At 38.9% G+C, this 14,205-nt stretch overlaps 1 protein-coding gene and 1 non-coding gene across 6 annotated transcripts in view; one reads left to right on the top strand and one right to left on the bottom strand.

Annotated features, from left to right (window-relative positions):
• The window catches only part of PIP5K1A (phosphatidylinositol-4-phosphate 5-kinase type 1 alpha), a 37,562-nt gene that overhangs the window by 1,236 nt on the left and 22,121 nt on the right, over positions 1-14,205 (top strand). For all 5 annotated transcript variants that reach the window (XM_059135053.1, XM_059135050.1, XM_059135052.1 and 2 more), the window contains exon 2: positions 9,171-9,209. In XM_059135053.1, coding sequence (XP_058991036.1) covers positions 9,171-9,209 — 39 coding nt within the window. The remainder of the gene's footprint in view (positions 1-9,170; positions 9,210-14,205) is intronic.
• Positions 13,405-13,508, bottom strand: LOC131810641 (U6 spliceosomal RNA). Its single transcript, XR_009345641.1, has one exon. It is a non-coding gene; the product is annotated as a U6 spliceosomal RNA (small nuclear RNA).

The following is a 14,205-nucleotide window of genomic DNA, read 5'->3' as shown; positions in this document are numbered from 1 at the left end:
GTGAGAGAGGTTATGTTGGGAATTAGGCCTGGGACGGATGGTGTGGTTGGGGGAGGTGGTTCTACGTGCTGTGGGAGAATATTGCATAATAGGAAATGGACTAGAAGAATGTTAAGGCTGTATCAGGAAATTGGCACTTGGAGAATGGAGCCAGTGAACATAGCTCAAAGTAGTTAGAAACTATTGGAGATTGAGGGACTGCCGAGGAGCCACAAGAAAAGCAACAGATTGTGTGTAGGAGGAAAAATGTGTATAAGTGTGGGGAGGGGGTGGAGATTGAGTCAGAAACTGTTCCAGAGCTTCCATCAGAAACGTCTGGTGTTCCATAGTGTCTGTTGCTTCTAAACTGTGAGCAGGAGAGACTTTTTCAGATGATGGATGCTGTACTTGAGATGAATTTCCATAGGCCTGGGATGTCATCCTTGTCTTTTGAATTGGCTATATAGAGGGTTCTACCTTTCGTATTTCAGCTGGGTTGGGTACCACTATATCGTCACAGATACCTTCTTCATAAGCTGCAGTTTTATTTATGTGCATCTATTTTTAGTTTCTTGAGAGGTGATTTTTGCCTTTCCTGTAAAAGCATTAAAGGACCAGATCAACTCATGTTGCATTCTAAGTGTGAAGAATGAAGTAAAGTGACAGATTTTTTTTATAGAGTAGTTCTTCATTTAAAACCTTTTCTCCTTCCCCCAGTGCAGAAAGAACAATGGTTGTGTGTAGTCATTAAACTTAACTATCAAGTTATGTGTTCTATTAGAAACTAGGTTAACCTTAAAAGCCATGTGTTTATATCCCAAAATTTGATTCAGTATCTATCTAATGGAAGTACTGGCCTTGTGGACAGATTTAGGAGTAAAGGAAATAGTTCTTTGTTACTTACTGATACATTTTTCTCTTCTTCCATCTCTGCTCCTGCTTCAGATAGTTCTTCTATCTTTTTCAGATGTCACCGTATGGTATTTTTTTATGTTTTTCTGCCAGATCCTAGGGTTGGCAGTTAATAATTCAGATTGCATAAATGTTTTGGACCTGTTGTGTTTTCCTGAGAAAATAAAATTAATAGGTTTCAGTGGACTTTACAGCTCCTTGACTCTGATGCGTTCTATATGAGAAGTCAAGGTATAAAAAATATCTAAAAATAGTTTTAGATTCCTATTTTTACTTTTGTTTTTTGCAGCTACCCTCTTTGCTCCTTTGACAGTTATTGAAGCAGTTGTATTAAGAAGTTAAGAAAAATTAAATATTTCTGAAAACCTGATGGGATTTTTGTGTCCAAATACACAGTGTTGACTTTGTGTGTCTGCACTTTCACTTAAGTTTGGTCTTAGTAAATTTAATTTAATAAAATAATTTATTTTAAGGATATGATTGAAGAGAATAGAATATTTGATTCTGATCCAAAAAAGGCTATTAAAAATGGGGTTTATTTGTTTTTATATTTTTTTTATGCGTTGTATTTGTGACTGGAGGTGAGTGTTGCTGTATCTGGATGGTACCAGGGGAATTAGGACATTGACAAGAATGAGTGATGGTTTATGGTTTCCTATATTGTTAAAGGAAGGCTGGCCTTGTAGAAATTCAGGGAAGGGAGGGGTGTGTGTGTGTGTGTGTGTGTGTGTGTGTAACCATTCTAAAACCAGCTTACTGAACTGAGGTGTTTAGCTTAATTCATTTAAATTTGGTGAAACTCTGAAATCCTAAAGACAAGATTCTTTGGCAATGTTGAAAATAGATTCAATATAAGAATGTTAGTATTCAGGGACAGATGGATCTTTTAGATAAACCACTCATAACCTTTGGAGGCTCAAAATCTTTTGGCTTTCAAATTAGTAAGGACAGATTATTTATTTATTTATTTTTAAAGATTTTATTTATTTATTTGACAGAGAGAAATCACAAGTAGGCAGAGAGGCAGGCAGAGAGAGAGGAGGAAGCAGGCTCCCTGCTGAGCAGAGAGCCCGATGCGGGGCTCGATCCCAGGACCCTGAGATCATGACCTGAGCTGAAGGCAGCAGCTTAACCACTGAGCCACCCAGGCACCCCAAGGACAGATTATTTAGAACAGTTGTTACTGTCTAGATGTTTTCACCATTAAGGTACCAGTAAGCTGGTCTTTTATACTGCTGACAAGTGAAATACAGATGGTAGATCAAACCATATGTTCTAAGAGATGTTTGACATCTTTTCCCATTGGAGTAATTACCATGTTTGGATTTGGGGGGAGGCAGTTATAAATGAGTATCAGCTTACAGAAGTCCTCATCATGTGTTTGTTCTTATACTTTGTTAATAAAAACTGATGCAGTTTGCCATCCAGTCTCAGCTGTTAGGTGTGTAAAGGAAATTTATTCCTTCTTTTGCTTTCTCCCCCGTCCTCATTATTTGGACAGTGACATCTTAAAAATAAAATTAGCCCTGAAGAGGTGCTGATGACAGTATGACCATCTGTCATACCAGTGTGCAAAGAGTCTGTTTCCCTATCTGTAACTGGCCTAGTTTATCAAGATCTTGAAATTCAGGGGCGCCTGGTTGGCTCAGTTGGTAGAGCATGTGACTCAATCTTAGGGTTGTAAGTTCAAACCCCACATTGCTGTGTAGAGATTACTTAAAAATAAAATCTTTTTTTTTTTTTTTAATTTTATTTATTTGTCAGAGACAGTGAGAGAGAGAAAACAAGTGGGGGGATGGGAGAGGGAGAAGCAGGCTTCCCACCGAGCAGGGAGCCTGATGGGGCTTGATCCCAGGACTCTGGGATCATGACCTGGACTGTAGTCAGACACTTAATGATTGAGCCACCCAGGCACCCCAAAAATACAATCTTAAGAAAAAGAGAGCGCGCACTTGAAATCAGCTACTGAGTCTTTTTTTTTGTTTGTTTGTTTTTTAAACCTCAGGGAGGGAGTGAAGACTTTGTTTGGGAGACTTGATTTGAAGTTTGAAGGAGTTAAAAAGTAAAATTAGAATGCTAAAGCTCTTCTGAAATAAGAGCTGTTTGATAAAATCACATGTGATTCCCCTTCTAAGGAAAAAAGCACCTGAAACATTAGAACATCATAAACCAGTAGTTGCTTTTTACTTCAGACCAGAACATTTCTGAAATTGTCACCCTTTACCTATATGATTTTATCATGAGCACAAACGATTTGGAAGTAACTTTACAGCTCCTTTCTGACTGTATTTTACTTAACTACTGTGGGCAACCCCAGAGGACACAGGACTGAAGCATTTTTTTTTTTTTAAAGATTTTATTTATTTATTTGACAGAGAGAAATCACAAGTAGACGGAGAGGCAGGCAGAGAGAGAGGAAGGGAAGCAGGCTCCCCGCTGAGCAGAGAGCCGGATGCGGGACTCGGACTCGATCCCATGACCCTGAGATCATGACCTGAGCCGAAGGCAGCGGCTTAACCCACTGAGCCACCCAGGTGTCCCAGGACTGAAGCATTTTTATTTGGGACCTTTATCATAGGGCCAGCCTCATCAGTCCCTGATTCTGGTGGTTTTGTTCTTTCTAGAAGAGCTTCACCAGTAAATTATGCTCCAATTTGATAACACCAAATGGTAGGGGTTTTATAGTTTTTTTGGTCTGTATTCTTTGTATCTGGTGTAAAACATTAGTAGGCTGATCTTTTCCCTTCCCTTCTTCCATACTAGTGAAAAGTAATAACAATTTAAGTCACTTTACTAGAGTGAGAAATTGAAATTTGGAAATGTAAAAATAGAACAGAATATCATGCAGTTAAAATATCACCAGGTACCATTTTGGACGACATTTTATAAGTAGGGAGAGAGGTTTCTGTTTGTTTTTTACATGGGGTTTTTGACACTTTTTTAATTTTTTTGCCAGAAAACTGACTCCAGAATGTCTTTGTTTTTGATTAACCATTTATCTTTTTTTAATTATTGAAAAATATTTTATTTATTTGAGAGAAAGCGAGAGAGTGCAGTGTGCACACAAGCAGGGGGTGGGAGCAGAGGGAGGAGAGAATCTCAAGCAGAATCTGCGCAGACCGTACTGAACTCAGAGCCTGGGGCTAGGCTGAATTCCAGGACCCCAGGATCATGACGTGAGCCAAAACCAAGAGCCAGAGGCTCAACTGACTGAGCCACCCGGGCACCCCTGATTAACCATTTATTTCTGCCATGGCTGCCCAAGCCTGGTCAAGCATGATGATATAGATTTATTAAGTATCCAGTATCTGATAGTAATTGGTAGTAATGCACTGATAAGTTAGCTTTGGATATCAAAATAACATGTTTTGCTTGTTAGTTTCTGTGTGCAGTTCTGGGTTGATATAAAAGTCTTCTGATTCATAACTTGGCTCAAACAGGTGCCAACTACTAGTTATTACATATTTTATTAGTCTGTTTTTCTCTGATGATATAGTGAAAACTGCAGCCGGTGTAGTGAACAAAAGAGAGAACACCAGGCCAAAGACAGAAGTGGGGATAAAGAAGGAAGGTGGTTATTTTATTCTCTAAGCTGTATATTTTCTTTCCAAGAATTTTTGGGTGTTCTGATTAGATATAAAGCAAGAGCAAAGTTGTTAATTTCTTCTTTTTCCTGGGTGTATTTCTTGATCATGAATAAAAGTATACTTCAGGAAGTATGCTATTTTCTGATAGCCTGGTACAGGGAATCTCTTTTTCTCTGTGTTCCAAACCTCAGCCCACTACTCAGAGAGAGTGTTGGCATGATGGTACTTCCTAGAGGAAACCCCTTCCTAGCCCATTTCCTCTATTGCACTTCACTTCTCCACCCTTTCCTATCAAAAGAGCACTGTTTAGTTTCTAAGTTTGTGTTAGTTGGTTTTGTTCACATCTTCTATAAGCATCCATCGTTCTTTTTATTATTTACTATTTGAAGTGAACCTTTTTTGCTCAACCTCTGTATTTTTTTAAACTTTGTCCTGTCATTTTTCTTTGTCCTCCTATGAAATTCCAGTCTCTTTGTTTGTAATGACTGTTGACAATAGATATTTTAGTTTAAAGCTTTTATTTTTAAGTAACCTCTGCACACAGCATGGGTCACTAACTTAAAAGATCAAGAGTTGCATGCTGTACTGACAACCAGCCAGATCAGGCACCCCTGTAGACAATACGTATTAATTGGCAATCATCTGATTCCAGAAAAGATTTCTTCCTGATGAATCTGAGCAAGATTTTGGCAAAAAGCAAGGAGGGCAGGTTCCTTGTAGGGAGTACAATATATCTTATTATTTGCTTTATGTACTTAACCAAGTAATATGGAAGTAACCCAGAATAAGCAGTATACCAAAGGATCAGTGATGTTAATGGGAAGTAGGCTAAGGGAAGGTAATCAAAGGAAGTTGTAGGGAGAGAATGGGAAGAGGGTTTTTTTTTAGGATACATAATTAGGTAGAGCAGAGTAGCTTTCCTGTGCACAGTGTACATAAACAGCCTGGTAAACTTCAAATTTTCGTTTATAAGAATGTGTATAAAAGAGATGATGGAAAAGTAACATATCTCTGATTTTCCTTGTAATTATCTTGAAGTGCATTGTTGGGCAATTAATGTTCATTATGATAACATTAAAATTAGACTTTCTCTGCTGAAACGTGTACATTCCAATCCAGCAAGAGTCATTGCTTTTTCAGGATAGATAGAGCCAGATTTGGAAATAAGAGGTGGCAATCTGCCAAGAAATCTCAAATATTTCTTGGCCATGGGATGGCTTATCCAAGAGACTCAGGTCTTTTATTTATTCATTTTTTAAAAGATATTATTTATTTAGTTGTCAGTGAGAGAGAATACAAGCAGGGGGAGCAGGAAAGAGAGAGAGGGAGAAGCAGGCTCTCCACTGAGCAGGGGACCCGATACAGAACTCGATCGCAGGACCCTGGAATCATGACCTGAGCGAAGTTAGAGACTTAACCAGCTGAGCCACCCAGGTGTCCTGAGACTCAGGTCTCTCTTTTTTTTTTCCCCCATTTTTTAAAAGATTTTATTTATTTATTTGACAGAGAGGGAGAGAAAAAGAGAAAGAGTACAAGTAGGTAGAGCAGCAGGTAGATGAAGAAGGAGAAGCAGGAGATGTGGGGCTTCTATCCCAGGATCACGACCTGAGCCAAGGTCAGAGGCTTAACCAATGGAGCCCCTCAAGCGCCCCGAGGCTGAGGTCTTTTAAAGAAGACCTTCTCCCACACCGCCATTTTCAAAGTTTTAGGGCCAAGAGATACATATTTGAGGCCTGAGAACCATGAAATTTGCCTTGTAGGGACGCCTGGGTGGTTCAGTTGGTTGAGCATCTGCCTTTGGCTCAGGTTATGATCTCAGAGTTCTGGGATTGAGTCCTTCATTGGGCTCCCTGCTTAGCAGGGCGTCTGCTTCTCCCTCTGCTTGCCTCTCACTCTAACTGCTGCTCCCCCTGTTTGTGTTCTCTCTCTCTCTCTCTGACAAATAAATAAGATCTTTAAAAAAAAAAAAAAAGAAAGAAAGAAAGAAAGAAAGAAAGAAAAATTCGCCTTGCAGAAGCAAAAATTTATCAAGAGGGAAATACAGAGATATTTTAATTAAATTTGGAAACAGGTTCAGGGAGCTTGTTACTAGTGGCAGAGGTGTTGCATTGAGTCTGTATGTTATCAAGATGAGTCTTAGTTTAAAAAAAAAAATAAAGGGGGGGGTGAGTCTTAGTAAACTTGTGCTTAACAGTTCCTTGCTGCTTAACAGTTGGCTGTTATCTGAGGTGACCCCAGGACTGGTAGATCAGACTGCTTTGTGTTTTTGAGCTTTTGCTTCTAGGAGCATCTTTGCCTTTCTGACTTTTTCCTAGAAGATCCTTAGGAAAACTTGACACTTGCTAGGAAACAAAATTCAGTTTTTCTCTGGGCTGTGGCTTGGTTATCTTAATCGGCCTAGTTTAGTCCTTATTGAGGGTATAGTAATGGTCCTTTTTTGTTTCTAAAACTAAGTTTTTGAGTACTTCTCAAGGGGTGGACTGATATTTCACACATTTCTAAGTATTTTCATTTGAAGAACATATTGTGCCCCCTACCTGCAGGGGTATACTTAAAATGGTTTTCAGTATCTCAAGGTAACAAGGACCAAAGAGATTGTTTCAAATAGTGCAGCAGATAACTGGGCTGTGTTTGTGTTTTGTTTTGTGTGGGGTTTTGCTTTGATTAGGGGTTATTTTTTGTTTTTGTTTTTTTCTCTTAAACCCTCTGACTCTCAGTCTGATCAAGAGAACTCCTGAGATTTAGCATTTTGTTTCCCAGAAGTCTGCTTATATCGCTTTGTGCTCTGTGTAGGTATTACGGACAAATTTGTATGCAGTAGTTTTGAGCTGTGTCTTTGGGATTGCTTCTTTACAACCTGCCCAGGCTTGTCTGAGGAATGCACATCCGGCCAGCCTCTAGCATCCCCAAATTATATGTGTACTTCAAACATTGAAGTCAGACACACACTGCCTCTTAGTTTCTCATTGGGTGGATGATGTCATTTCATCTCTGACGGAAATGCTTCTGCTCTGAAAGTGCAGGGAGAGGCTCTGGTATTAAGGCCAACTCTGTTTTGTTCCACACACTATGGAGAGTCACAGTGGTGTTTTTTCAAGAAACCAGCCCCTCCAGTATCTTTTTAATCAGAAACACACTTTAGGGTGGGGCCAAGGACCAAAATGGAGTGCTTCCTTAAGACTAGGACAGAGTTACTCAGAAAAATACTCTGTGACATGGTGTGATGATTCATCATTGTATTTTAGCAAGGATCAATTGGGTTGTTGCCATTTTGGCCCTTGACTGGTTCAGCTGCTTTGAAATTATTTTCATAACATTAAAGATTTCCCAGGTTATTTTCACAATTTAGCAGATAGATTTTTTATATTTTTCAGGGCTAGGTAACCAGTAGATAAGCTGAAATTAGTTATCCCCGTTTTATAGGAGAATATTGATATTCTGGAGGACGTGAAAGATAAACCTCTTCAGGGAGGATCTCTTATATGTGCTGATGAAGTTTTGTTTCAGGTTATACAAACATCTCAGAATAATACATGGTAGAGAAAGAGAGTGAGTGTAGAGTAGTCATGCGTATTTGTAGCTCAGGATTGTCAGCAGCATTCTGGACATTGTCTTTTTACATTTTTTTCTTCTAGTGTTTCTCTACAGCAGCTTAATATGATTGTAATGAGCTTGAGTTAATGTGTGGGGTAGGAGTGATCTTGATCTATATATGTGGGGCTGTTGAGTAGTGGTTTACTGGGGAAAATGGAGTATACAGCAAAGAGCACAATAAAGTCAGCCCTGTGTATCTCTTTTCCTTAATTACTAAATTATTGATGTAATTATTTTTATATAAAATGTACATGGATAAGGGAAAATAGATATTTAAAATCACTAACTCAGTCTAATTCCACTATTCAAGGTAGTTAGTTATACTTAAACATTTTGATATATGTTTTTTTGGACCTTTTCAATGTGTATAAATAATATAAGTGAATTTGTAGATAAGTTTTTACAAAAATATGGTACTATGTAATTTTTTTTTACATTTTTCTGTGTCCTATCCATAAATATACATTAAAATAAATGTTTATGTGTTCCATTTTATGACTAGATTTATGTCACCAATCTCCCTTTGTTCATTTAGATTTTTTCTAGTTACAGTATCTATCCAATAATAGTTTTTATATACAGTGCTGCAGTAAGTAACTTTGTATGTACATTTTTGTCCACTGATTGTTTCTTTAGAATAAATTCCCACTTCTGGGTAAAATTGTACATGTATATTTTTAAGACTTCTTGCTAGATTTTGCCAAATTACCCTCCAAGAGTGGAAAACCCTCAAATAAGATACACACATTATTTTTTGAAAGGGCACGTGCCTGTATGCAAAGGAGTTTTGTACCTGAAAAATTTTTGCCAATATGAAATCACTCCAGGGTGAAATGGTTGAAATGATTTGGGTTACAAATTTTGTGACCACTCTTGGAATTTTTCTGCCTGAACTTCTCCTTTACTTGTTTTTTGAATGTTAACCTAGAGCTACAAAAAAAATCATTTTATATTTCATTGTATGGTGCTAGGGGTCAGGTTAGGTCCTGTTCATAATTTTATATTTCAGAGTTTTTTTTTTTTTTTTATATGCTTATTCTGCTGTAAGCAAGTAGAACCCCAGAAGTAAGTGATAACTTTCTGTTTTTCCTCATTTAGGTTTCAACTTTCTGTGCTGTGGGGTCAACCGTAAGAGAGGTAGATCTGATGTGTATCTGTGCTGAAGAAGCATGAGCTCCTTGCAGTAACTAGAAGCCAACTCCTCTTCCCTATAACAATTGCAGACTTTTTGTAGTAGTAGTACATGGCCTTCTTCTGAGAAGGCTGTGGATGTCTTGCAAGCATTATTTGACATTAGCTCACATTTCTATCTGCCCTCCAAAAAAGATGCTATTGTTAACACAGAAGTTTCTTTTCTCACAGTTCCACAGTATAATATGAATTAATTGACTACCTTTCGTCTCCCTCAAAGTTTTCCTATAACTTCATTTCCTTTTGTTTCAGTAAATGAGTTTCAACTCTTCTTTTCCCTTTCTCCTGCATCTCTCATTTCCCCTGACCCTTCCTGTTCTATAAATAAGTTTCATAATTCACAGTGATGATAAAAAATGTAGAGCATTTAAGTGCTGTACATGACTTATTTAATTCTCTTAACAATCCTGTGAGGAACATTTTATAGATGAGGTAACCAAGGCCTAGAGAGTTAACTAACTTGGCCAGTGTTGCCTAGTTAAGTGGTGATTTAGTACTCAAACCTAGGTGTTCTGATTTCAGAGTCTGCATTTCTGCCTACTATGCTATTACTGCTTCCCTGACTAATCTGATAGTCTGTGTGTGAACGAACTTGATTTTAAACCAGATTAACTGTTTGATCTTAATTGGGTACTGACTGAACCAGGACTCCTTGGTGAAGGAAAGAATAGTACAGAAAACAACTTCCTTGGGACGCCTGGGTGGCTCAGTTGGTTGACAACTGCTTTCGGCTCAGGTCATGATCCTGGAGTCCTGGGATCGAGTCCCGCATCGGGCTCCCAGCTTCACGGGGAGTCTGCTTCTCCCTCTGACCTTCTCGCTCATGCTCTCTCTCACCTCCTTTCTCTCAAATAAACAAATAAAGTCTTTAAAAAAACAACAACAACAAAAAAAACTTCCTCTCTGACCTTGGCTATCCTGGAAAACAACAGAATTTTGAGCTCTTCTGTACATAATATGTGGAGTTACTGATACTTTCAGTCTTTTATATTAGATATTTTCAAATATCTTAGAAGTGAATGTGCCAAAAGAAAAAGGTAATTGCCGGGGCACCTGGGTGGCTCAGTGGGTTACGCCGCTGCCTTCGGCTCAGGTCATGATCCCAGGGTCCTGGGATCGAGCCCCACATTGGGCTCTCTGCTCAGTGGGGAGCCTGCTTCCCTTCCTCTCTCTCTGCCTGCCTCTCTGCTTACTTGTGATCTCTGTCAAATAAATACATAAATCTTTAAAAAAAAAGAAAAGAAAAGAAAAGAAAAAGTTAATTGCCAAGGATTGGTAACTGATTTTGCAGTCAATTACAAGATCCCTAAAACAAAAAGAGTTTGTCTGTCATATGCCCTCTTTTTATTCACTGAAAATTCAGTAATCATAAAAGCCTTATGCTTTTTTTTTTTTTTTTAAATTTATTTATTTGACAGACAGAGAGAGAGGAGGAAGCAGGTTCCCCGCTGAGCAGAGAGCCCGATTCGGGGCTTGATCCCAGGACACTGAGATCATGACCTGAGCCGAAGGCAGCGGCTTAATCCACTGAGCCACCCAGGCACCCCAAGCCTTATGCTTTTAATCAGAGCAAGTCACCGTCCCACATACACCAAAAAGAAAACTTTAACCTGAGATGAATAGAGCTCTTTTTTTCCTCTGTTAAAGTTGTTGATGTTTTATTACAAAGACAAGTGAGGACCTTAACATCTATAAAACTGTGAAACTGCTCTTTCAAGAATCAGACTTGAAAGAAGTTTCTGCTGTTCTAGAATATAGGCATTATTTGGTTCAGAACAAGGATAACCTCACTAAAAGAAGTGAAAGGTGTTTTCCTACTGTTTTTCCCAGTAACTTTGATGACCATTGCCAGAGGAACAGAGTAGTCATTATTTTTAACTTAAGACTGATACAGGAGTACCTGGGTGGTGCAGTTGGTTACAAATTGGACTCAGGTCATGATTGCAGGGTTGTGAGGTCGAGTCTTGTGTCAGGCTCCTTGCTCAGCGCCAAGTCTACCTGGATTTTCTGTCTTCCTCTCTCTGTCCCTTCCCCCCATGCTTGCTTGCTCTCTTTCTCTCTCTTTCTCTCAAATAAGTAAATCTTTAAAAGAAAAAAAAGAGATTGGGAGGAATTGAAGAAGGGATTCTGCTCTTAATCCTCTTTCAGTGAAAATGAAAAATAGATGTCCTTGTCCCAAGGGAAAAGGGTACCCAGGGAAAGAAAATATGTGTTCCTATTGTCTATTAGCAATTCTGAGATTTATTTAGTTTGTAGAGCGTTCTAGTTCCCTTGGTGCTTTCTTGGCCCACCTAGACTTTAGATGGCCAGAAAACAGAAAATAGATGATTTAGAGGAAAGAATTGAGTTGGGATTAGGAATGTGAATTCCCATTCTGCCTCTGTCATCATCTTTGGTCTGTGATTTTGAGCACATCCCTTATGCTTGTGCCTTTCTTTATAAAGAGGATTAGACTAAAAATATTACAGGGCCTTTCAGAATGATATTTTTATAATATAAATGGTTATTGATTTGTTAGCTTGGTAATGGGTAAATAGCATCATTTGTGACTGAAGGAGTTAAGTTTTCAACTTGTTTTGTTTAAAATCACCTCTCATGGGGTATCTGGGGTGGCTCAGTCAGTTAAGCATCTGCCTCTTGATTTCAGCTCAGGTCCTGGAATCAAGCCCCAAGTCATCTTTTTTAAAAAAATCAGCTTTAGGGGAATCTGGGTGGCTCAGTGGGTTAAGCCTCTGCCTTCGGCTCTGGTCATGGTCTCAGGGCCCTGGGATGGAGACCCTCATTGGGCTCTCTGCTCATCAGGGAACCTACTTCCCTCTCTCTGCCTGCCTCTCTGCCTACTTGTGATCTCTCTCTCTGTGTCAAAAAAAAATAAATAAAATCTTTTAAAAATATATAAAAATAAAAATCAGCTTTCGGGGCGCCTGGGTGGCTCAGTGGGTTAAGCCGCTGCCTTCGGCTTGGGTCATGATCTCAGGTCCTGGGATCGAGCCCCGCGTCGGGCTCTCTGCTCTGCGGGGAGCCTGCTTCCTCCTCTCTGCCAGCCTCTGTGCCTACTTGTGATCTCTGTCTGTCAAATAAATAAATAAAATCTTAAAAAAAAAAAATCAGCTTTCATCAGGAACTCAGCCAGACTGAGCTTGCTTGGCCAGAGTTTTTTTAAATTTCCAAAGTGAGAGGGATGACTGGGTGGCTTAGCCAGTTAACTATCTGACTTTGGCTCAAGTCATGATCTTAGGGTCCTGGGATCAAGCCCGCCCCTCGGGCTAACTGATCAGCAAGGAGTCTTTTTGTCCCTCTGCCCGTTCCCCTGCTCATGCTCTTTGTTTCTCTCTCTCAAATAAATAAAATATTAAAATAATTACCAGAGTTAGTATACCTTTGCTTCTCTGGGGTTTCTTTTGTTGCAGTTGTTTTTGCTTCTTTAGGTATTTTACATTTTCTTTCTGCAGAGGAACTAGGGTTCAGTGTTGCTATGATTGGTTCTGTACATCTATTGATTCACTCAAAAATAATTTTTTTCTAATGCAGTCTGTTTTGCTTTTAGTACTGCAACATTAACTAGTAGTTTAGAATGCTTCTTGGTCCAGGACCTGTTAATGAGTAGGAGTCCCAACTTAGTGCAGTATAAAAACAAAGTCACTGTTAGAGCTTCATCTTGATGCTTCCTTTTAGTAGAGAAAACCTCTCAGAAAGAAGCTAGCTCAGGTGAAGAAGCTTGATTATCTAGACTTGTTTTCTTCTATGGTATTTTTTCCTTAAACTTCTAATTATAAAAATTTTCAGATAAAGTAGAAGGAACAGTATAAGGAACTTCCATGTGCCCATCATCTAGACTCAGCAGCAACATTTTGCCAAACTTGTTGCATTTCTTCATCTTCGTTTCCCAACTTCCACCCTGTGGAATGTTATAAAGCAAACCTGGTCTTCATCTGATTGCAGCATAAGGGCTTCAGAATGTTATTTCTACAGATAAGGACTGTTTTTTGAGGGGGAAAGGGGAGTAGGGACTTGCGACATAACACAATAGCATCATCATATCTACAGAATTAATAGTGGTTATTTAATTTCTTCTCTTGAGGCTCTTGTCTCAGAAATCTTTTAAACTACTATTTTTCTTATCTATTTAATCTATTTGTTTGTTTATATGGAATGCTTCTTGAATTTGCATGGCATGCTTGCGCAGGGGCCATGCTAATCTCTGTAACCTTCCATTTGTAGTATATGTGCTGCCAAAGTGAGCACTACTTTACTGTTTTTCTAATAAGCATGCAGTCAAGTTTCATACGTTATATTTGGTGGCTATGTCTCTTAAGTACTTCATTTAATTGGTTCCCATACCCTGTAGTAATGTTTTAAGGGTCTGATGAGCTCCATTTGTAAGCTTTTAAGGTGTTGTACAAATAAAAATTTTGTCAGTGTAGAGAAATACCCTTTTTAAAAAGGTATCTGTTCATTTTAGGTTTGTAATCAGTATTAAGGAGAACTAGGAGAATGTGGAGATGCCTGAGTGATGGCAAGAAATGCAGAAAAAATTTGTGAGCTCCTCTAGGTCAGGAACATAAAACTCTCTGTCCATAATGCATATGCATTGCTTCTTGACATGTAACAGATGATCAGTAGTTTTTGAATAATTGAATGAGGAGGGGGAGCAGAAATAATTCAACATTGAACTGGTACTGAGGTGTTAAAATTGAGCCAATGAGGAGAAGCCAAGCTGTCAGCCTCCATACACACCCCGACCTTGGGGAGTGTGCTCTCTTCTCTTCTGTAGCACATGCTACATTTCATGGTGTGGACTGATCATGTAGGCATTTTAATAATCCTTTGGAGTTTTGGCTTAGATGGGGGAGGCAGGTCCCTGAGAGTTTTCACTGGGTAAAGTAAATTTTAACATTGAACTCTGCCCTATACTCTGTTTTTCCACCCCAAAAGGAGAATG

The sequence above is a fragment of the Mustela lutreola genome, chromosome 10, assembly GCF_030435805.1.
Source record: "Mustela lutreola isolate mMusLut2 chromosome 10, mMusLut2.pri, whole genome shotgun sequence".
In the NCBI taxonomy this organism is placed as follows: Eukaryota; Metazoa; Chordata; class Mammalia; order Carnivora; family Mustelidae; genus Mustela; species Mustela lutreola.
Note: the sequence above shows the minus strand (reverse complement) of the source record. Positions and strands in the feature narration are given on the sequence as shown.